We start from the raw sequence: 22657 nt of genomic DNA on the forward strand, positions 1-22657 counted from the left end.
ACAAACCAATTTTGACAGACCTCCAATGTTGTTAACTTTAACATTTTAAATTCTAATAGGTCCAATGAGGGTCCCAGAGGCTGAAATAATGGGTGACATTTTAATGCGAGCAATAGGTGAGCCGGTGCTCCCTATTCACTGCAATGTTACAAAATTCAGACGCGGTTCCAACGGCCAGTATGTGGACGCAGAAGATTGGAGTGAAATTGTGAAGAGAAGACAAATGGTCAATGCCAAGGAACGCCAGAGAGTAAGTGGGAAAGAAAGATTAATATTATACTCCTATTGTGGGGCTGTCAGTGTCCCCCACATGCTACATCGCCAGTTACAGGATAACGGTTATAAAACCGTGTTTATAGATACATATTCATAAAAAAATAAAAGGATATGCTGACCTGAGTCTCAGACTGAGACTCTCGTGAAGCACAAGGTTTCAATTCAGCTCATTATAGATGTAAACAGCAACCTAAGCCCACACAACGACAGATCTACCTTTTTTATTATTATTAACTTTACCGAGCCAATGGTCTATACCCATCCTTTGTCTATCCATCTGACAACAAAAACTATTGATGACTTTGGCATCGAGTCATATTCCTGCAATCTATTCAATAAATCACTTTTTTTCTCTGGTAATTCAGCAGTTTATGATGTATTAAATGTGCATAGTAAGTAAGTAAGACTTGATATAGCACTTTTCATACAATTGTGCATTAAGTTACTCAGGGTGCAAATTATACAATGACAATCGTGGTGTCAACTTCTTCTCCAGGGCATGTATCAACGTCCCAGACCTATTGTTTTTACCTCTTTTGGGGGTTCCAAGTCTTAATTAGGAGGGTCAGACCCTCCTGATTCAAACCCTACTGATCATCACTTCGTCATGCCAAAATGTATCAGAATTACAACTGCAGTGTTTAGACCAATGGCTGAATTGTTCTTGTTTTTTCCAGATAAGGAATTTAAATGGCATGTTCTCTCGATTGAAGCGCATGGTGCCTTTGATGCGTCGTGACAGGAAGCCTAGTAAAGTAGACACTCTTAAGGCTGCCACAGAATACATAAGGCTACTTGTTGCTGTACTACAGGACTCCGACACTGTGAGTTATTTCTTGTGTCAGGCTCTTGGCCGGAACTAGTTACATAACGAGAAATGCAGCCTCTCACTTTGAGCTTGTCCCTTGACTGGATGAAAAATACCTGCTTGTTTTAGAGTTTGTTTTTCTTCAGAATGCTGCAGGCCCCACTGATTTCCTCAGGAATGCAATCAACTATGCGACCACTGATGGCATCGCCAATGACATGTGGAGATTGGATGAGGTGACTAGCCATAGAGCAGATTTCACCAGGCAATTTCAGCAATGTCCATGTTGACATGCTGATGGTTAATCTCTGGTTTTATTCTGAATTGCAAAGACAGAGGTTTGTGTCCTAGTCCCTTAAAGTGCATTTAGGATGGACACGAAAGCTTTGACATTCTACCAGGGATACCCCTGGCATTAAATTCAGTGGTGTTGTTGAAATCGGTGTTTTCAAAAAACTTACACGCATCTCGAGATAGGAACTGCAGAAATTAAAATAACTAATTTGCATCTCCATCTCTCCACCTCCAATACCCCTCTCCCCCCCCACACCTCCCTCCCCACCTCCTTCCCCCAACACACTTCCCTCCCCCCCCCCCCCCCCCCCCCCCCCCCCACACCTCCCTCCCTTAATCACACAGATACTGGAGGGTGTGTCTGGCGAGGCAGACATGACAGATGCCGTGACCATGACCGTCCCTGTTGTCACAGCAGAGTACGGAGATACGGATGGAGACATGGGTGGGCTGGTGTTGCACCATTGTGTGGTGCCCACCTACCAGTACATCCTCCAAGTGGCCCCGGATCAGACTATGGTACTAACTGAACAAACCAACTATGTTGGCCCCAGCATGGAGCCGCTTGCTCCCACTTCATAAATGGACCAAGACGGAATTGTTAGAACGTTAGATTTGGTGTCAAACGAGGCTAAAGAATGGGAACCAGACATTGCTTACATCCACCTAAACTGTCATGCCATTTGAAAGCTAAAGATGATGCAGTGTTTAGAGCAGACTCATTTACCTAGTTAATATACATCTGGTTTAAGTTACATTTCAACTATAGTGTAAACAAATATATATGGTGCTTGGGTTAATACTTGCGCTGCCGTGTTCCTGACTTTGACCTAGAACTGGAGCGATTACATGGTTTCCACCAGGCTTTAGAAGAGCTTAATTATCACTGACTAAAATATATAGTATCACTAACGATCCCTTTGCTGCAATGACACAACTTTCAAGTCAGCGATATTAAAAAATAGACATCAAAGCATTGTCAAAGAGATGGACTCAGGCAAGCGGTAAAATAAAATAGCCAATCAGGTGACGCTTTCTGACATGATCAACCTGGCAACTGCTAACGCAGGGGTGCAATTGGCAATCAGTCCGGAGCTTTGAATTTCAGATTTAATGAGTAGAAAACCTGACATGCTCAAAATACATTCACTTGATCCGAACTGGGTTCTTCAATTGATGACCACCATTCTTTGGGTAAAGGGAGTCTCTTTTCAGGCAAATATCGTTTTTTCAATTCTTCACCTAATTGGACCCTTCTTCGTCAGTTACAAGAAGCTTCCTTCAGCTGTCGTGTAGCCGTCCCTTTACAACTTCAGTAGCTTCTGTCTGCAGCTCGGAGGAGGCAAATGGTTCCTTGTGACCTGTATTGTTATAGAAGGTCCAGATCAGCTGAAAACTCATCCAAGAGCATGTAATAGAAGCATCCTTCAAAATGATTGCCTAACACTTTATGTAATGCCTTGGAAAACTATGCCATGCCCATTTTTCTCTACTAAAGTGAAAGGGAATGCTAATGCTACCCAAAACCACAGCACATAAATTCCAATAAAATGCAATTATAAATTCTAAGACCTTCAATAAAGCCATTTAAAAATGAAGGTTTGCAATAGCCCCATCGATACCTTACCAATAGCAAATTGCTATAGAATCTGGATACTTGTCTTTGGCAGGGTCTTTAGCTTGTTTTCATAGAAAATACGATTCTCATGACTTACTCAGGGTCTTGAGCATGTGCAGATATGAAGTTTCATCAGCTCAAAAGACAATGCTGAAGTATACATTTCGATGAATACTGTAGATGAATCCTATAGGGGTCCTATCAGAGATTTGTGGTATAAAGTTGAATGATTGTGGTCAAAGAATGGCTAAATGTTGCCCACAAGAGGTGAGAAATGTTGGTGCAGTCAGTTCTCCTAATCTTTGTATTCAATGCAGTTTTTTCACCTCAAGATGATTCTAGAGTTTGAGGTCTGTGAAACTGATTTAAAAACATTATTTTACACAGACGCAAAATATTTTGGTGGGAAGTTTCTTGATATACATTTTTGTTTGTCGGCTAATCTGTAGTGAATTATTTATTTGCGGGATGGAAGAAATGCCACAATTTATTAAATTGGTCAATATTTTTGTTTGTATTTGTATTGGTTTACATTTTTCCATGTAATAAAATGGTCAGCATTATCTGGTTTGTGGATGTTTTCTATTTATAGAAAGTAAGCATTGTATTCCTAAATTTACAATAATTACCTGCAGAACAGCAGCGTGAACAGGTAGACGTTTTCTGTGTGTTAGGGAAGTATCTTTTGGAAACCTATTGTTTTTGGTTACAGGGTTAAGGCAAACCAGAAAATGTTTCGTTTTCAGGTAAATACTGGAACTAAGTCGTTTAATAAAAACCATTAGGCTATGTCCCCACTGAGCTGCAGGATCACAAGAAATTACAGAAATTATGGATTGTTATAAATATAACAATTGTCATTGTTGGCTTCCATTAGCTATCCATTAGGGTTCCCCATTCTGACCAGAAGATGGTGCCAGTTTGATCTATAATTCATGGTTGGATATTTCAATGCAATGCGGTTCAAAACATTTATCTGTATGTTACAAATGATACAATTGAAGTGTACGATGTAATTTAGGGTTAGAACAACTTATAAAATAAAAATAAACCTGATCCAAGATTTCCATATATATCATTTTTAGTTCCTACATTTTGGGAGCGCTTTATAGCGCAGGAACCACAGAGAACGGTGAATCGGCAGGCGTGGCAATTGGTTGGTCCATACGCGGTCAACGGTGAAAAACAGCGGGGACGTAGAATAAAGCCTTCAGACCCGAAACGCGTTGTAGGCTTGTCCACAGTCAAATCATTTATCGATGATTTAGTTTTTTTTCCTTCTCATTCTCTGCGGATCGCGTATTTAGTTTGTTTTTTATTTAAGGCTGTGGGCGTTACGCGCATCCACAAAGAAGAAGACGCGGAGAATGCATTGAGGTGAGCTGGAGCCTTTCATGTTGAAGATGATAGGTTTCTTTTCTTCAAAAAATCATCAAATCAACACCCAGAACTTCATGTTGTTTCAAACTGGGAAAGGTGAACATTATTAAATACAGAGGAGCGACAGACAGATGCTGGTTCAAACCATTAGTGCTATTGCACCCTTTAACAATTTAACAACTACTATTGTGTAGCATAAGGTGCAATGGCCCAAAATACAGAAATCTAAATTAAGTGTTTGTTTTTAAACACTAAAGTAGGCTGAATTATCTGGTCACTGATCTTGTGGTCGATTATTTTATTAGCCAGGCTAATCACTTTCAATCTGTCCCAGCCGAGGCCTATGATTTGTGTCTGCCTTTGAATATTAATATTAGGGCCTTGGCCATTATATTTCGTCTCTGTAGGCTAAGGTAATGTAAATACGCTATGTCCCTGAACTATGGTCACATTGGTTTTGGTTGTTGTTAGCATACCCACACAGCATGCATATTGTTGTGCAGATGGATTTTGGCTTTCTGCTCTCGGCAGATGTCACGACGCTTATGAAAACGTGAAAGCAGCTATTTCTTCTGTGCTACTCATAACATGGTTCACCTATTCTACTAGACGCTTACAGTGGGTGGGATTGTCATTGTCACAAGTCTCGTAGACTTATTTACAACGGATAATGTGATATTGGCCTTTGCTGTGTGTCGCGGATGGCCATACGTCCGGTTGGCAGGTTTGGAGATGATCCGCTGTGGGTGCTGATGTTGCAGCGCTGCGCGGGTGTTGCTAGGCAGCACGCGGCAGGCGGCCGCCTACCTGGAGCGAAATGCTATAGCCTAGGTTGCTAACAGCCTGTAAATGTCAGCTGAATATATCGGGTTGCTGTCTCTTATGTGGTGGAGTTATAGGCAGCAGACGACAACGACATATTACTATTTCGGCCAAGTGGGCTGAACTGAATTGCTTTCAGTAGCATAGTTCGTGATTGATTTCAGCACACGACATGCGGCCTATATGACATGGAATCTTCTCCTGTGCATAGAAGAGATACAAACAGTAATGTATTATCGAACCAGTATTTAATGTAGCCTAGCGACTGTACAATTAAACTGTACCCAGTTTAACATGAGCGCGTTATCTAAGTAAACTTTGATGCACCCACATAACATTTCTGCTCTATTTGACATGGTATTAGACTGTTTGGGCCCATGTCCAGTAGACTATATGTTAACTTTTAAATCCTGCCATTTGAGATTAAATGAGATTTTTCATGGTCAGTAAAATTATGTTTCCCAAATATCTGATTTGAAGTTACAGTAGCTAAAATCAACTTGCCGGGTATGCTGAATTGCCTGGTAAACAACAAACAATACAGACTTGTTACAAGTTACATAACTCATTGTATCCACAAGCATGTTTTCTTTCAGTAGCCTAATGAAAGTGGAGCCACATAAACCAATCCTGGGCTACTTATGTAATTATATTCCTATCTCCAAATGGGATATCACAGAGGATATATTTCTCTCAGAGGTGAAAGGCCCAACATAGCAATCCGGTGAAAGTGGATGCATTTCCATCAATCAATGAGTGAATGTAGCTCACATGGAGTTAATGCGGTTTCCACAAAGCTCTCTTCCACTTGGATGGACACAAGCTGAGACTTATTAGTGGAGTCATCAGCCGGGTGCCCCATTTCTCCTGGTGTGGCCTCCCTGAAGCCCACTCCTGCCTGGTTGTATTATGGTGATATAATGCAGACAGGGCAGTGAAGATCAGATGATTTGCTGATGACATATGGACACCTCTTCAAGTTTGGTTTCCAAACTCTTTGACTCGTCTGAGAAACAAGGTGGGTAATGCGGAGGAGGAGGCACAGGGTAGGTAATGCGGAGGAGGTACAAGGAGAAGAGAGGCAGGTGGAGGAGAGAGGGGCATGTGGGTGAGAGAGGGGCATTTGGAGGAAAGATGGGCGGAGAAGAAAGGGGCAGGTGGAGGAGAGAGGTGCGGGTGGAGGGGAGAGAGGTGCGGGTGGAGGGGAGAGAGGCCGCAGATGTCCGTGACGCCCTGTAGTCATTATATTTCTCCCAGGAGGGAGCAGCTCTGAGCCTGCTACCTTTGAGCAGCTGGGCCCCTCTCTGTTTGTGGGACACCGACACAAAGGGACTGATCAGTCCGTCACTGTGTTTGTGTTTGAGGGCTGTCACTGGGGTCTAAATGGCTGGGGAAGCAGTTCTGACCATTTGTAGTGTAAACGGATCAATAAATAAAAAAGGACTACCTAACATGTCTGTGTTAGCATGATGCACCATGATCTATCTGGATGTGAGATAGAACGTGTATGAGAACGAGTCTTATCTAGATATTCATATTCCTGGGTGGTTGATTCCGGAGCCCTGTAGGGGCCTGTCTGTGTTGCTGTCAGTTTGGGCCTGTCTGTGTTGCTGTCAGTTTGGGCCTGTCTGTGTTGCTGTCAGTTTGGGCCTGTCTGTGTTGCTGTCAGTTTGGGCCTGTCTGTGTTGCTGTCAGTTTGGGCCTGTCTGTGTTGCTGTCAGTTTGGGCCTGTCTGTGTTGCTGTCAGTTTGGGCCTGTCTGTGTTGCTGTCAGTTTGGGCCTGTCTGTGTTGCTGTCAGTTTGGGCCTGTCTGTGTTGCTGTCAGTTTGGGCCTGTCTGTGTTGCTGTCAGTTTGGGCCTGTCTGTGTTGCTGTCAGTTTGCGAGGGGCGAGGACGGGAGTGAGGGTGTGGTGCTTTTGGGCCCTTATCTGCTTAGTGCAGAAAACTCTGCGTATTTATGAGTGTGTGTGTGGTTTGAATGGGGGAGGGGAAAGGGGATGGTCTGGCTCCTGTCTGGAGTCCTTTCCCGTAAGTCCAGGCTGGTTCTCCAATTACTGAGACTGACTTCCTGTTGGTATTATGCAGCCTTCTGAGCTCTTACTGCCAATGCTGCGTTTCTGCTCTCCTGTCTGGTTCAGTAAGCACACACACACATACACACACACACACACACAGCACCCTCTGGGGAGTAGCACATCTCTAATGTCTGAGGCTGGAAGGGAGGCTTTCATGTCTGATGTTCCGGTCGCTCAAGCACAAGGTAGTAGTTGGTGAACCTCTGATAATCGTCCAGGTACATCGGAGTCTTACAAATCCACACGCTATTACTGCTATTACTATGAACTGTGCCTCTGGAAGGTTTCCGTTTGAGATCTAATAAATGTCTGTGCGTTGTAATTGGCTAATCAGCCCCCCTCTCTCTCCCACCCCCACCTCCTCTCCTCCACTCTCCCACCTGTCCCCTTATCCTCCTTCACCCCTCCCCTCCTTCGCCTCCGCTCTCCCAAGGTGGCGTCCCCTCCCCCAGTGAGCTGTGGAGGATGAGCACCTCTCCCACCCCTAAGGGCACCCCGGTGCATCTCAGCCCCAGTGATGGGGCTCCAGAGGAGAACCCCCTCTCCCCCCAACACTCCACCCCTGGATCCGGGCCCCTGCATAAGAAACGAGTCTCCAGCATCCTCCAGAGCCCAGTGAGTGTGTGTGTGTGTGTGTGTATACTTGTGTACGTTGGTGTGCTTATGGACAGACATATGTTTACTTACACACATGTGTTTAGAGAGATAACCTTTAAAGCCACATTTGGAAAAAGGCACATCTAACGATCCCACACTTGCCCTTCACACTCTCCATTCTTCTTCACCCTTTCAGGCCATCCCTCTGTCCTCTCCCCCCTCCCTGGCCCTCATTAGAGGCCTATAGATATGATTATCTCCACAGCTCAGATGTAATCTGCCCTGAATCATCACTTGACAGCTGTGGCTGCAGACAAGATCCTCAACTCAGGGCGTGAGGTAGTAGTGACTGTGTGCGGAGGGAGGGACACATTCAGGGTACAGAGAGCCAGGGAGATGGAGGAGTGTGTCTGTGGACAGGAGACAGAATATGGACGTTAAGAATGGTGGAAATGGAATGCATTGTTGAGCCGAGGTGACTCATCCTTTCGGTTTAGACATCGGATGAACCGTAACTGTCTGTGTGGGTGTTTAAGTGGTAAGCTAACATTGTGTGTGTTGTTTTTTTGCGTGTGTGCATCTGCGTGCGACTGTACCTGTGTCGTGTGTATCTGTGTGTGATTGTGCAACTCTCCTTGTGTGATGTGTGCAGTCCTTCAGAGAGGAGCTGGATGTGCTGATCCAGGAGCAGATGAAGAAAGGAGGCAGCTCCTCCAACCTCTGGGCTCTGAGGCAGATCGCTGATTTCATGGCCTCTCACGGCTCCCCTGCTGCCCTGCCTGTGTCCCCTTCCAGTAGGTAGACACACACACACAAGGACACACACACACACACCGAGTAATATTTGGACATCTAGTACAAGAAATACTTAAAAGATTGATCTGTTTCCTCTTCTCACTTTCTCCATCCTTCTCCCTCTCCTGCTCTCTCCTCCTATATCCCTCTCTCCTGCTCTCCTCCTATCTCTCTGTCCTTCATCCCTCTCTCTATTCCCCCCCCCTGTGCGGTGCAGCCATGATGATGGTGACTCCCATCAACGACCTGCATGGCTGGGAGCCCAGCAGCATGGTGAAGGGGGAGAGGCTGATGCGCTGCAAGCTGGCCAGCGTCCACCGCCTGCTGGATCTCTACGGCTGGGCCCAGTTCAGCCACTCCTGCCTCACTGTGAGTGGGACCCCCCCGCTCCCCCCCCCCCGCTCCCCCCCCCCCCCCTCCCGCTCTCTCTGCCTCCACCCCTCTGCCTCGGTCTCTCTCTGCCTCCACCCCTCTGCCTCGGTCTCTCTCAGCCTCGGTTTTCAATCCTCCCTTCCGTAATCTGCCCCTCGCTCTGTGTGTTCCACTCTTCGTATCTCTTTTCCGGGGTAATTTTTTCCCCAATATGTTTTACTCTCGAACAGTGAAGCGTGTGTGTAAACTGTGTGTGTTGCCTCGTCCACAGCTGCGTGTGAGTAAGGAGCAGGAGCATTTCCTGGTGCTGCCCGAAGGCCTGGCCTATGGTGAAGTCACTGCATCCAGCCTGGTGGGTTCACGACAGAGCAGATACCACCATGCTACAGTACCGTGTTGCTACTGACATAAACAATTTATTTGCTGATTAAAAAAATAATAATTCAGTCAACCAAAAAGGAATATTCTTAGCTTAATCTGTATATTATGCTTGCTTGATATAAATAGATGCATTATTAGACCTTCTCACCATTTTAACAAAAACACAGCGTGACGCATCGGCCCTATGGGGTTGGCGTTAGCAGTGCTGATGCCTGCAGTGTTGTGTTGGTCCCAGGTGAAGGTGAACGTGCTGGGGGAGGTGGTGGAGAGGGGCAGCACCTCCCTGGGGGTGGACCTGGGCCGTTTCAGCCTCCACTCCGCCATCTACTCCACCCGGCCGGACGCCCGCTGCCTGCTGCACCTCCACACCCCCGCGACTGCCGCCGTAAGTCTGCCCTGCCGGGGCACTGCCAGGCTAGGACACACACACATCCAGGCACGCTTATACACACAGTCACGGTGGTAACTCACCGTTTCCCCTCAGGTGTCTGCCATGAAATGCGGCCTCCTGCCGCTGTCCCACGAGGCTTTGCTCGTGGGCGACGTGGCCTACTATGATTACAACGGCGTGATGGAGGAAGAGGAGGACAGGGTGGCGCTACAGAAGAGCCTGGGCCCCACCTGCAAGGTAGGAGCCTCCTGGGAAGTCGGGGGTCATTAGCAGGACCAGGAAAACTCGACACCCCTCCTGTGTCTCTCTCGCTCACATGAGACTAACCCCTCCTGTCTTTCTGTCATTCACATGAGACTAACCTCTCCTGTCTCTCTCACATGAGACTAACCCCTCCTGTCTCTCTCTCACTCACATGAGACTAACCCCCTCCTGTCTTTCTGTCACTCACATGAGACTAACCTCTCCTGTCTCTCTCACATGAGACTAACCCCTCCTGTCTCTCTCTCACTCACATGAGAATAACCCCCTCCTGTCTCTCTCACATGAGCTATGATCTCCTATGATACAGAAACCTTCAGCCTAGTCTGCTGGACAAAGAACGTATTGTTCGACAAGCGCCACAGTTCTTGGGCTATTTTAGAAAGAGGATGGTTCTCCTCGATCGATACAGGAGGTCAGTGGGAGTTTGTTGTGTTTTCCTGCTGCAGTCTCTGGTGTGTGTTCTCAGGTGCTGGTGCTGAGGAACCACGGCATCGTAGCCCTGGGGGAGTCTGTGGAGGAGGCATTCTACACCATCTATCACATCCAGGCTGCCTGTCAGATCCAGGTGACAGCTGGGAGGGAGGGGGCATATGAGACAAAGATGGTGGGTGGGTAGGGGGAGGGAGAGAGAGAGAATGAAAGAGAGAAAAATGGAGAGGGGGAGAGATGTCCCAGTGCCAGAGTTCCAGCTGCTGTAATCCTGTGTTGTGCTGACAGGTGTCAGCATTGTGCAGTGCCGGAGGAGCGGAGAACCTCATCATGCTGGACCGCACCACCCAGAGGCCCAACCCCACCGGGACCGTGGGCTGGGCCGGCTCCACCTTCGGGCCCCTGACCAAGACTCGCCTCGGGGAACATGAGTTCGAGGCTCTTATGAGGACCCTGGACAACCTGGTGAGACGACCACACACCTTTTCTAGTGTGTTTACATTAAGGACTTGAGGAAGAGAGCACCACACCACCCACCATAGCTTTTTACTGAAATATCTTGACTCTAAGATAGTCTCACACATGTGAGAGCTCTAGGGACAGGGCCTACTTTACTAACCCCTGAAATACTGTTAGAACTGTGCACTTCTGATCCTCGACGGATGCGCTACGCTAATTGGATGTGAGATAGAAGCGTCATGCTAAATGATCGACGTGTAAAACCTCCCTCTTGGCTGTGTGCCAGGGCTACCGCACCGGCTACGCCTACCGCTTCCCCATCCTCCTGGAGCGCTCGCGGACACGGAGAGAGGTGGAGGTGCCCGCCACCGTCACCTCCTTCCAGTTCGAGGAGGAGGGGGGTCACCCTATGCCCCGCCAGCACCCCTTCGCCCAGCGCCACCAGCAGGAGAAGACCCGCTGGCTCAACACGCCCAACTCATACCTGAGGATTAGCCCAGACCAGGCCAGCCCTGGGCATCAGCGCACCATGGTACTAACAGGGGGAGGGGAGTTTCTTACCTTATTGAATATTCCTTAGTGTTATCGCTGATGCAATGCAAAAAATTAAGGACAAAAAAAGCGTTGCTTTGAGCTGTTTATATATTTATATTGTGGTAAAATGGCAAAGGTTGCGTGTCACTATTTTATGGATTTAGATGATGTCTTTTCTCTGGGGGAAATGGGAGAGTGGCTTTTAGCCGTGTGTTAGCGTGCTGTCCGTCACTGGGAGGAAAACAGAGCAGGATGTGGAGTCTGTTTCAGACGGAGCAACACAAAAGACCCTCTTACATCACTGGGAGGAGACTGTGCACCCTCTCTTCCACTCCCTTCCCCTCTTGTACCGCCCCCTCCCTTCAGCCCCCTTCCCCTCCCCTCCGCTCCTGTCCTCTGCATTGCAGGGGAAAGCACATTGCCTGACGATTACTGTACAGACCCTGCCCTCTAGTGGTGGGAACTGGCTCTGCTGGTCCTCTGTGTTCCACAACACACTGACTGAATGTATGAAAAGCATGTTGATGATGGATATGGCATCCAGACTGTCGACTCTGGAGCTGAATTCAAGATGTGGACCCTTTTATTCTGATCAGCACTCCTTTGGTGAACTGACGCTGCTGTTGAACTGACCAAACTGAGAGACTTGAGCCATGTTCATATTGATGATTAGTGGGATATTGTTCTATTGTTTTCCCTACTCACAGTGGCTGAAGGAGGAGATGACCCAGGCTGGAAGCACCGCCATCAAAATAGAGAACCCCAACCAGTTTGTCCCTCTCTTCACCAACCCCCAGGAAGTGCTTGAGACGCGGAACAAGGTAAACAAGCCTTCCTTTCTCTCCAATTCACCCATCCTTTCACTATGTGGGTCACACCATGTAATATGTTCGGTTGTCCGACGCTTCACTTCTTAAATTCTCTGTCCCAGATCCGACAGCAGAACCGGCAGGACATGAAGACAGCAGGCCCCCAGTCCCAAGTGCTGGCCAGTGTCATAACAGTGGACAGCCCACCGGTAAGATCCAAGAGGCTGCAGTAGTCAAGACATGAGGGGCAGAATGAATGTTCTGGGACCTAATCATCTCAATGAGCTGGCATTGAAAGTCCTGATGGCCAAATGTTTATCTGCCGTCTTCCTAGTCTCCAGTGGAACCTCCAAAACCTCTGGAGCCTGAGACACCGAACCCCTTTAACCAGCTGACAGACCAGGAGCTGGAGGAGTATCGCAAGGAGGTGCAGCGAAACCAGGAGGGCCAGATAGAAGGTAAGGCTGGCAGTCTTCTCACTAACCCTCAAGCTCTGTGTGTCTCTCAAGCCCCTCCTACTCTCCTGTCACCAGACAGACAGCTGTAGTGTTCACTATCCTGTGCTCTACTCACTACTTTGCCTCACAATATACTCACTTTTTGCACGCCTCGAAGCACATCCTCACCTTTCTTGGGCACTGTGCCTCTGTTTTCCTCTTTGTGTGTGTGTGTGTGGTGGGTATTTGTGTGTGTGTGGTGGGTATTGTGTGTGTGTGGTGGGTATTTGTGTGTTTATTAGAAGGGGAGGAGGTGGTGAACGACACAGAGACCGTTCCAGCTACCTCCCCTCCAAAGACCCCTCCCCCCTGTGACCCTCCGCCCCCAGGTGAGCACCCCCTCCCTGGGGCTCAGACAGATGTGCTGTGCTTGCTTTGCATCCAGGCTACCTGGGGCTTGCTTTCACTCATGGTCCCATGTCGGTTCCATATCTGAATATGGAACGACTTACCTGTCGCTCTTCTCAATGCCTCCTGACTTGCTCATTGAAAGCCCATGTTACTCTCATCAAACATAGTGAACCCGGCTTCTCCAGACTCTAAACTCAAACTAACGGCTAGATATAGGGACCTAATTTGACTCTCTAAATGCATTTGGGAAGACACTTGAATGAGTAACAGGGGTGTCTGTCAGGATGGTATTGTTGTGTGTGTGTGTGTGTGTGTGTGTGGTTGTAGTTCTTTAGTTTTGTTGTAAACGTGTCACATTTTCAGCATCATGTAGTGCGGTCCACTTGTCTCCACACCCACGCTGTGTACCTCTCTCCCTCTGTCTTTCTGTGTCTGTCCTTGTCTATGTCCCTCTGACCTGTCACTCATAGGGCACACCTCTGGTGCTAAGATCTTGTGTCAATAGTAAGTACTGAGAAAAGCTGTAAGACCGTTGCACTCTCATGAACCAAGCATGTTAGGCACTCTGCAAAGCAGCTGCGATAATACGTACCTACCTGTAAGCAATGTTACTGTGCAAAGTCACCACGTCATGTCACTACACTATGTTACTCCGCGCAAACAAAAGTCCTCTATTCTGACCTCCGCTTTCGTTTCGTTTCGCACGAACAATCCCTCGCCCAGACGAGGGAAAGACGGACTCCCCGGTTCCCAACGGCAAAGGGGAGGAGGAGAAAGAGCAGACGGAGGAGCTGGAGAAAGGGATGAAGGCCCTGTCGACCAATGACACCTCAGTCCCAGCTTCGACCACGCCCACTGCCCCGGCTGCCAAGCCCCCGGGCAACACCACCCCGGAGGGCTCGCCCTCCAAGTCCCCCTCCAAGAAAAAGAAGAAGTTCAAGGCGCCCTCTTTCCTGAAGAAGAGCAAGAAGCAGAAAGAGAAGGCAGAAACTTGAGGGATGCATACATGGACAAACTATTGTGACACTTGACACGCTTCTAACCACACGTGCACACATAAACTCACGTGCACACATGCCCATAAGTTCTAATGGCTCACGATCATGTTTTTGTTTTCACCTGCTTCCGTGATATCAAACCATTTCTGAAAGATTGTGTTTAAATATTTCTTGTTTTACACATAGGATTAGAATCTGATCAGGTGTTTGTCTGTCGTACCTCACTCATTCTTCCCTCCACTATCGTTGCATAAAATCTTCTTTCAAAACATCCACAACCTTGCAAGTTGAACTAGAATCAGCAACATCCCTCATTATTTATGCACCTATCTCATGCATCATGCACTTGACACACATGTATATAATCATAACTGCTTCACAGCATCAACATAAAAATCATCGGCTAATGTTTATTGGTTTTTGAATGTCAAATGAATGTCACAGAAATGTATTGCGAGTGCAGGTGCAGAACAGTACATGTAGAAAAATGCTGATATGCTATGAAATGCTCTTAATGAACCGAACGCTGGCTCCCCTTCAACTAACTATAGACAGCAGGGACAAATAAATGATTCATTTGAAGAAAACTAAAGCTCCCAACATTCAACAGGCTGCTTTAAATGTCACTAATATCAAGTAAAAAAAGTATATTGAGGAAGAATCCTGTGCTTGTTGATGCAATTGAAGCCCCACCCAGAGAAGGCACGAAACATTCCACTTTTCTCCTTTTTCTTTGAAGTGTGTAAACAATACCTCTACAGCTGTAATTATTTTTATGATCATTAGCTGTTCTTAAAATGCTGATGTGTGATGTCTGTTGGTTTTTAAGTTATTTTTCATGTTAGAATGTAAAGTGAAAGTTGCAAAAACTATGTACCAGTCATTAAACATCAAGTTGATTTTTGTCCAATTTAGTTTGATGTGTTTTATTAGAGGATGAATAAATATTTATAATTATGCTTACACTTGAATGGGTGGGTCCATTGGCTGAGATTTGGGGAGGTGATAGAGGGAGTCTGCCTGTGCAAGTGCTACAGCCACTTGGCACTGGTCACGCCTGCAGCCCATCAGGTGACCAGGGGAGGGCATAAAGGAAGCCAGTCTAACTTATCCCCGCCCACAAACAAATTTGGTCGGGAAGTTGGGTCTCGGGTTGCTAGTTTTGGGAAAAAGTATGTCCGAACAGGAGCTGTTCGGTTTGGACCAATCAAATTGTCAGGGCGGCCTTTTCTCCCAGACTATATCTGCTACACTGAACAGAAACCTCAGCAATGGACATCAACATTAAGATCTGAAAGACAATTCAGTTTGATAATGTGTTTTAGAATATCTACAACTGTGTACAAAAACAACCTCAACTAAACCAACTGCAGGCAGTCTCTGTACTTACACAATATTTATTTTTCATAATGACCCAAACTCAAATGACCAGTTCAGACGCGGGTGTTCAGTGTTGCCATTTCACCTTTATTGTGAAACATGGCGCACAATGCTGCAGAGGAATAAGACATGTTTCTCTTTGTCTTCTCAAAGACACAGAGACATCCCAGGCCATTTGTGCAGATAAACCCCTTAGAAAAGGAGGTGCTGACTGAAATGGACCTCTTCTCCATTTGTCTGAGCCACACAAGCACATTGATATGATGTTAAAGATCCATTTCAGATTCGAGTACCAAGCTTTGATCTTGTGTGACCTCCTGACCTCTCTGCTGAGTGCTCAGCATTCATGATGGCTGATATCCATCACCATCAGCTTGCCGACATCTGTGCCGGCAAGTACGAAGGCTTCCAAAGTTATATTTAAAAAAAATCTTTATAAAGTCTACAACTTGACAAATGTTCACCATAATCTATAATAAATGTAGTAAAATCTTAATGAAATATTTTTGTATTCAAATATATCAACTAATATGGTGTCTTTTATCACGCTGCAGCCGATTTCGCAAGCGTCTCGCGAAAAAAATCAGACCAGCTGCCGAAACGATCACTGCAGATCACAGACAATTGTAGCGCTTTTTAAAATGAACTGGTTCAGTTCATAATTCAACAATATTTCACAAAAGTCCACAGCTCCAAAAAATATTATTTTATTTGTTTAACGCTGCAACTATGTGTCAGATTTGATCTTCATAAGGCAACATTATTGAGGCACTTTTAGATTGTTTGCCCAATAATTAAGTTTAAAAAAAATAAAAGAATAATGACTTAAAAGACTCAGTCAGAGTCCAAGGCCATATAGACAGTGCTTCTACTTTCTGTCCAGTGAGTGAAAATACCTGAACTAAGTGAATATCTGTCACTAGTTAAAGTCCACATACATAACTAAAATAATAATTACACAAATGTTTGCAGGGGCCAAGGACAGAGTTATTTTCTCTTATCTGAATGAAGATCTTCTGTCATTGGTCACTGTGGTCTCTCCCTGGTGGATCTGCAGTTGTTTGCTTCCTATGAAAACAATTATGCTCTGTTACTTTAATGCAGGTCACATCTGCATCATACCCATGGCATTACATTGCACTTCTATAGCCCAATCAACAGATCATAGCTATATTTAATATACCTTCAAAACTTTTTGTTGGCATTCAAGATCAGCTGCTTCTCAAAGTTGGCATCTGCCAGCCAGTTTCTCCTGGGTCTGAATGAGATAACGACAGATGTTAACATCAGAATTATGGCAAATGGTAAAGGAATTGTGGACTGAGACAATAACTGAACTCATTTTACCACATTTCTATATTTAAAACCAGAACTAGAATAATATCACCAAGAACTATGATTGAGGCTCGGTATTTACTCTACTTATTACCAAATAATAATAATGATGTAATATAATCATAGTTTATTCTTACCTGAATATTAGACCACCGATGCTGAAAAGCCTCTCTACTGGAGCACTTGAGGGCAGGGCAGTGTTGTGTTGTATGAACAGCCTTCTGAGCTTTGAAAACTGCATGTATTCATCAAACCCATCTGTGGTTGGGGCATCCAGATAGGCGTCCACTTCAGATTTTTTATGAACCTGAGTGTTTTTGTTAAATCTGAAGAATGACTCAGCAGGATCTTTCTTGTCACTTCCACCACTGGACTGGGCTTGACCGGACTCTCTTGCAGCTGAGTCATCAGAGTCGAGGGTTTGAAATTCTCTTCTCAGCATCAATCTGTACTGCATACATTTCTCCTCATCTTGGACCCAGTCTAGCTTGAACCTTGGCACCAGCATAGCGGAGAGTATATGTTCCCTCTTCTCCAGAAGACCTGCCAGCCTTGTGCTCAGTGACTCTAAGATAGTCTTTATGAGAGGTTGGCATGTAATGAGACCCTCTACTGCAGTGGGCTTTCTGCTCTCATACAATAGGTCATTCATGTGACATTGCAGCTGTACAATGGTTGGAGCCAGGTAACCAAGAAAGACATTGTTCTCTGCTTGGAGGATGTTTAGTGCAAGTGCCAAAGGCCTCATCACATCCGCAAACATGTGAATGAATTCGACTTCCTGTGGAGAGAATCTGCAAAAGCCAAACTCGTCACTCACAGTGTGCAAAAGGAGCTCATCGTGTAAGGGGGTGGCATCATTTTTAGGGGTGACCTCAGCCACGTTCATTTCTGCCTTCGTAGTTAGTTTTGCTATGCGAGACAGTCGCTCCATCGCAAGAAAGACTGAATTCCATCTCATATCATTTGTCACAACAAAGCCAATTCCAAGCTTTTCCTCCACAGCATCAGAAGCCGTTGTACTTAGCCTAACAAGGTTCCACAGTGCAGATGCTTTGGCAAAGACTGCCCTCGACATTGTTCTGTAACGTTCATCACTAACTTTTTCAGTGTCTTTGGCCACGAGATTCAAAGTGTGTGCCATGCACCGTCTGTGAGGGGGGAGAGAGGAATGTTCCAGACCTGAGAGAGGCTCAGGCTCCATCGCATATTCATCTGAGCTCTCACTGGCGGCAGCAAAGGCTGACACTTGTTCATCCTCATCTTCACTTTTAGTTTGATCAAAGTTGAAACAGTTGAATGCCTTGACAAAATTAGCAGCATTGTCTGTCACTGTACACACAACCTTGTTGTGGATTTCGAACTCTTTGTAGACATCTGTCAACAATTTTGCCAATACATCATGTGTATGTGCTCCTTTAATTTGCCTGCATGCCAGTACTACAGAGTGTCTCTTCGAAACATCTGTTTTGTTTAGCCAGTGGATAGTGATTTCTATAAATGCCTTGTTCACAGCAGACCAGCAATCTGCTGTTGTGCACACAGCATCAATCTCAGACAGTTCAGTCTTAAGTTCACACATGTTTTCTTTATATTTCTTGTTTAACAGTGTTTGTACTTTCTTTCTCGATGGAACCTTTTTGGATGGCTGCAACCCCTTAATTAAGTTTATGAAAGCTGGGCTTTCCACTTTCCTCAAAGGCAGCAAGTCTCCGACAATATACTGCACCACCAGGTTGTCAAGCTGCGGCTGGGTGATGACATCAACGCCGTTACTGTACGCAGTTAATGGGATTTGGGTCGAGGATCTGTCTTGACTGTCTTTTGATTTTTTATTTGCTTGCACATACCTTGAAAGGCTAACCGGGTGCTTCAGTTCAATGTGCCGTTTCAGGTTTGCTGAAGACGTGACTGATGTGCTGATTTTCTTTTTGACAGCCGGTGGGCAAAGTTTGCACAGAAATGTAAGATTGTTCCCATTTTCACCGACTTTGTCGTAAAACTCTCTTAAATGATTATAGGACCCCTCCTTGCTGCTTTGTCGCCTACATGCTGCTGTTGCCTCCATGATGTTTTTAGTTTTGATGACGCATGCAGCGGTGCGACACTAGTGGCTGCCGTTGCCAGATTGAAATCTCTGTCTGCAATACCGCTCTCAGCCTCTACACAATTTAGGCGCTCTCACACTTGCCAGGCATAGACAGTAGAAGAAAACACACGCAGCAATTGACTGGTTAGGCAACCCTGGATACAGGACTGTTGAGCAGAGTATGTTTAATATAGGGAGAACCATAGATGTAAACACGTATAAATCTATGGGGAGAACTGCCACTCTCGAGAAACTTCCGGGTTCTGAACTGGTTGCAGTTCCACTCAAGTTCCATATGAGGGCGCTAACGGTCGAGTGCAGAATGAATGGAGGTCTATGGAGCTATTCCCCTCAAAATCCACTTTTCTCAGGATATATATTTTTTTGTCTACGTAACAACGTATATGTGGTGAGTCTGAGTCATATGTGGAACATATATTCTATCTAGAATAGGCTTGTATTACTCAAAAACAATTGAAAGGAATACTATACAGTACTAATAGCATTGATTTTCGTAAAGTTTACATGATGTATCTGCTTCTTGATCGGACTTATACCACATTCTGCCAGTTTTCTAACTCCACTGCAATGCCTTAGCTCACATGCTCGCGACTAGTTGTCGCAAAGTATTACATGTGCAGCTAGTTGCAACTCTTAAAAGAGTTTCGGAGCTAGGGTTAGCTATGTCTTCCATTATCTCTCCAATCTAGTGTCCCTATCTGCCTTCAATCTTGTGCAGCTGCTTTGGTCTGAAGATAACCACACCCCTCTCCTTTGCATGTTGGATTGGAAATAGATACAGCACAGAAATAAATGTGGTGTTCGAAAATATACGTGGCGTTAGGAAATAAAAGTCTCAAAAAATAAATAAATGTGGTACAAGGAAATAAAAGTCCCATTAAATAAATATTTTTACAAAAACATCATTTTGAAATAAGTTAATGTATTTATTTATTGATGTAGGTAAATTAATTCAGCTATATAATTATATGATTTATATATTTATGCCGTCTTTTAATTTATTTCAGGGTTTATTTCATAGCATTATTTATGTATGTATTTATGTATTTAATTTGGACTAAAACGGCGTTCCATTCATCTGCCATTTCAAGACTAAATGTGTGTTAGTCTGCCTCCCCTTCTGTAGGTGGCGACGGAGAGACACTGCCCAGCAACATTCTGGAGGAAACATTCACGTTTTCCTGTCGTTGCTGCGTTGACCAGCCCGGAGCCTTCGAATTTCATCTTGTTAATTGTCTACTCTACAGTATTATTAATCGTACTTTAGTTTTCATTTATTTCAGCAATTAATTCAAGTGGGAAAGATAATGGGGAGAAGTAGGAGCCGTTCTCCGCCGAGACGAGGTTCGTAGTGTACGAGTGGTTAGCTGTAAGGTCTCACAAACAATGTTAGCTTCTTTAGCTAAGTGGTGACTAAACGCAAACGTAGACAACGAACAAGCTACTACTCCCAGATATTCTTTCTGAAAATAGTTATTACAGACATGTGGCTTGCTCGTGCATGACTGTTGTAATTATCAGTTATGGTCATATTAGTTAATTGATTAACGCTAGCTGGATATTTGATTCAGAAAAAACTAGCACAACATGCTCAATACTGTACCAGAGAGGGCGCTTGTACCGTGAAATACTGTATTATTTTTTAATCAGTTATCAGCAGTAACATATCCTCAATTTTAACGTAACTAATTGTGTTCACAAATCACAACTAGTCTAAGTGTTAATGATTTATCTTATTTTTATTAATAGAGAGGCGCCGTTCTCGCTCAACGTCCCGGGACCGCGAGACTAGAAGACGCAGGGAGAGGGAGCGCTCCAGGTCTCGGGACAGGGACAGGCGACGCAGCCGTTCACGCTCTCCTCATCGGCGACGTTCCAGGTGAGACCTTTTTTGTCGTTGGTTTCATTCTCCAATGGAAGGGACATTGTATCAGAAAAGTTCAAATGACTACAACTATTATAAGATCAGAAGATCTTATACGTGTTATTTTGCATCGTTGGTAGAATTGGAGAACGTCTCTTTCTTAGTGTAGATAACCCGTCCTCCAGCCATGTCTGTTTTCCACACGCAGGTCTCCTCGTCGTCTCCGCTCTACATCCAGCTCTCCCTCGAGGCAGAAGGAGGATTCAAAGGAGAGAACTGTAAAGGAGCATCAGATTTCTGGTGCTTAAACAAACTGCATAAACTAAGATGTTGGAAATCTTCACCCATGTGTTGGGAGTATTGGTTAATACACATACTTTTAGTAATTTAGCAGACGCTTTTATCCAGAGCGACTTACAGTAAGTACAGGGACATTCCCCCCAAGGCAAGTAGGGTTTAGTAACAACCTTCTGATTAATAGTCTGACTCCCTAACCACTCAGCCATCTTATCCCCCCATTAATAATACATATTACATACATGTTGGTTATGGCTACCTGCCTATATAAACTTCTGTTGCTATCGGATTCTTTTAATTCACCAATTCACTTTTAAAACGTAAACATTTGCACATTGTGTAGTGGTGGCTGTTGTCGTGCCTGTGTGTATGACTGTGTTTTATTTGAACAGAGGAAGACATGAAGGACAAAACTGAAGATGAGATTGAGATGATGAAAATCATGGGATTTGGCTCCTTCGACACCACCAAGGTATTATTATTTTTCTCTTCCCGTTGGTATTTCCACAAGGGGGCACAAGTTTTCCCAAGATGGTTATGAGCCTTTTTTTACATCTTTTCCTTTTTTAACATTGTTTTCTTTAATACAATTAACTTCTAAGATACAGTGCTTATGAACAACACGTTTCCATGTGTAAAATCTTTATTTCGACACAGGGGAAAAAGACTGATGGAGCAGTGAATGCCCATGCTATCAATGTGTCCCAGAAGAGGAAGTATAGGTATGTGAATCGGTCTAAGACACTAGTATACTACACACTTTTGCTGTAATTATCTCTAAATTGCATCAGTAGACATTGGAATTGATACATCCATTGTCTAATCTATTTCTGCAATGCTCTTTGTCCTTCACTAAGCATTGCTGTTGACATTTGTAAGCACTTATTAGAACTAGTTTGTTAGCAAAGTTTCATTTGCTATTGAGAGGCCACTACTATAATGCACGCTGATCATCGCTTGCTCTTGTTGCACCAATCATCATAGCAGGTGTTTCGATGCAGACATCGCCTCTCTCATTGGTGGATGATGATGTAATGTACAATGCTGCAAAGGCAGCAATGATGTCATGTTTTTTCTCCCCTTCAGACAGTACATGAACAGAAAAGGTGGATTCAATAGACCACTGGACTTTATTGCATGAAGCTGGAAAGACTCAAGATCCTGTGGTGTGTAGACTTTGACATGCTTGGTTTTGTGGATGTTTTCCTTTTGTTGTGGTTCACTTTCTTCATTTATTGGTTCAACACAAATTCTACACAAAATTATGTAAATACTGAAAACATTGGAGCCATGTGGACACCGTGTGTGGGTTTCTGATTGGAGCATGTGCATTTTTATTTCAATAAACGTCTTTTAAAACGACAGTTCTAGTCATGCCCTTGTTTTCTTATAGATCCTGAAACTTGTTGTAACTATGCTATAGCTTGTTATTGTTTGTGCTGTTCACTATTCAGATGACATCCTTCCACACTTCAAGTTCAAGTCTTTTATTGTCAGATGCACATAACAACACAGGGTCAG

At 44.9% G+C, this 22657-nt stretch overlaps 4 protein-coding genes across 9 annotated transcripts; 3 read left to right on the forward strand and 1 right to left on the reverse strand.

Annotated features, from left to right (window-relative positions):
- The first annotated feature begins 55 nt into the window (after positions 1-55).
- figla (folliculogenesis specific bHLH transcription factor) lies at positions 56-1960 on the forward strand. The gene is made up of 4 exons (XM_047015626.1): positions 56-250; positions 954-1100; positions 1231-1320; positions 1724-1960. The coding sequence occupies exons 1-4, from the start codon at positions 65-67 to the stop codon at positions 1958-1960; spliced, it is 660 nt and encodes a 219-aa protein (XP_046871582.1). The 5' UTR covers positions 56-64.
- Positions 1961-4085: 2125 nt separating this feature from the next.
- add2 (adducin 2 (beta)) lies at positions 4086-15060 on the forward strand. 6 transcript variants are annotated; one of them, XM_047015766.1, is made up of 15 exons: positions 4086-4373; positions 7726-7888; positions 8523-8664; positions 8883-9034; positions 9309-9389; positions 9654-9803; positions 9903-10046; positions 10540-10638; positions 10791-10967; positions 11248-11493; positions 12203-12316; positions 12427-12513; positions 12639-12762; positions 13044-13130; positions 13876-15060. In XM_047015766.1, exons 2-15 carry the CDS (start codon positions 7739-7741, stop codon positions 14145-14147), a joined length of 2025 nt encoding a protein of 674 aa, XP_046871722.1. In that variant the 5' UTR covers positions 4086-4373; positions 7726-7738; the 3' UTR covers positions 14148-15060. The 6 variants fall into 6 exon arrangements, with proteins under 6 accessions (XP_046871722.1, XP_046871721.1, XP_046871727.1 ...); XM_047015765.1 differs by having other exon boundaries at positions 4088-4373; positions 7707-7888; XM_047015771.1 differs by lacking the exon at positions 13044-13130 and adding an exon at positions 13623-13656 and having other exon boundaries at positions 4098-4373; positions 7707-7888.
- Positions 15061-16221: 1161 nt separating this feature from the next.
- Positions 16222-18933, reverse strand: LOC124463934. Its single transcript, XM_047015772.1, has 3 exons — positions 17003-18933; positions 16714-16788; positions 16222-16598 (listed from the first exon to the last, which is right to left on the reverse strand). Exons 1-2 carry the CDS (start codon positions 18931-18933, stop codon positions 16716-16718), a joined length of 2004 nt encoding a protein of 667 aa, XP_046871728.1. The 3' UTR covers positions 16222-16598; positions 16714-16715.
- Positions 18934-20115: 1182 nt separating this feature from the next.
- On the forward strand, positions 20116-22500 carry snrnp27 (small nuclear ribonucleoprotein 27 (U4/U6.U5)). The gene is made up of 6 exons (XM_047015773.1): positions 20116-20319; positions 20725-20854; positions 21048-21139; positions 21529-21608; positions 21794-21858; positions 22223-22500. Exons 1-6 carry the CDS (start codon positions 20283-20285, stop codon positions 22275-22277), a joined length of 459 nt encoding a protein of 152 aa, XP_046871729.1. The 5' UTR covers positions 20116-20282; the 3' UTR covers positions 22278-22500.
- Positions 22501-22657: the final 157 nt, after the last annotated feature.

The sequence above is a fragment of the Hypomesus transpacificus genome, unplaced genomic scaffold (genome assembly GCF_021917145.1).
Source record: "Hypomesus transpacificus isolate Combined female unplaced genomic scaffold, fHypTra1 scaffold_31, whole genome shotgun sequence".
Classification (NCBI taxonomy): domain Eukaryota; kingdom Metazoa; phylum Chordata; class Actinopteri; order Osmeriformes; family Osmeridae; genus Hypomesus; species Hypomesus transpacificus.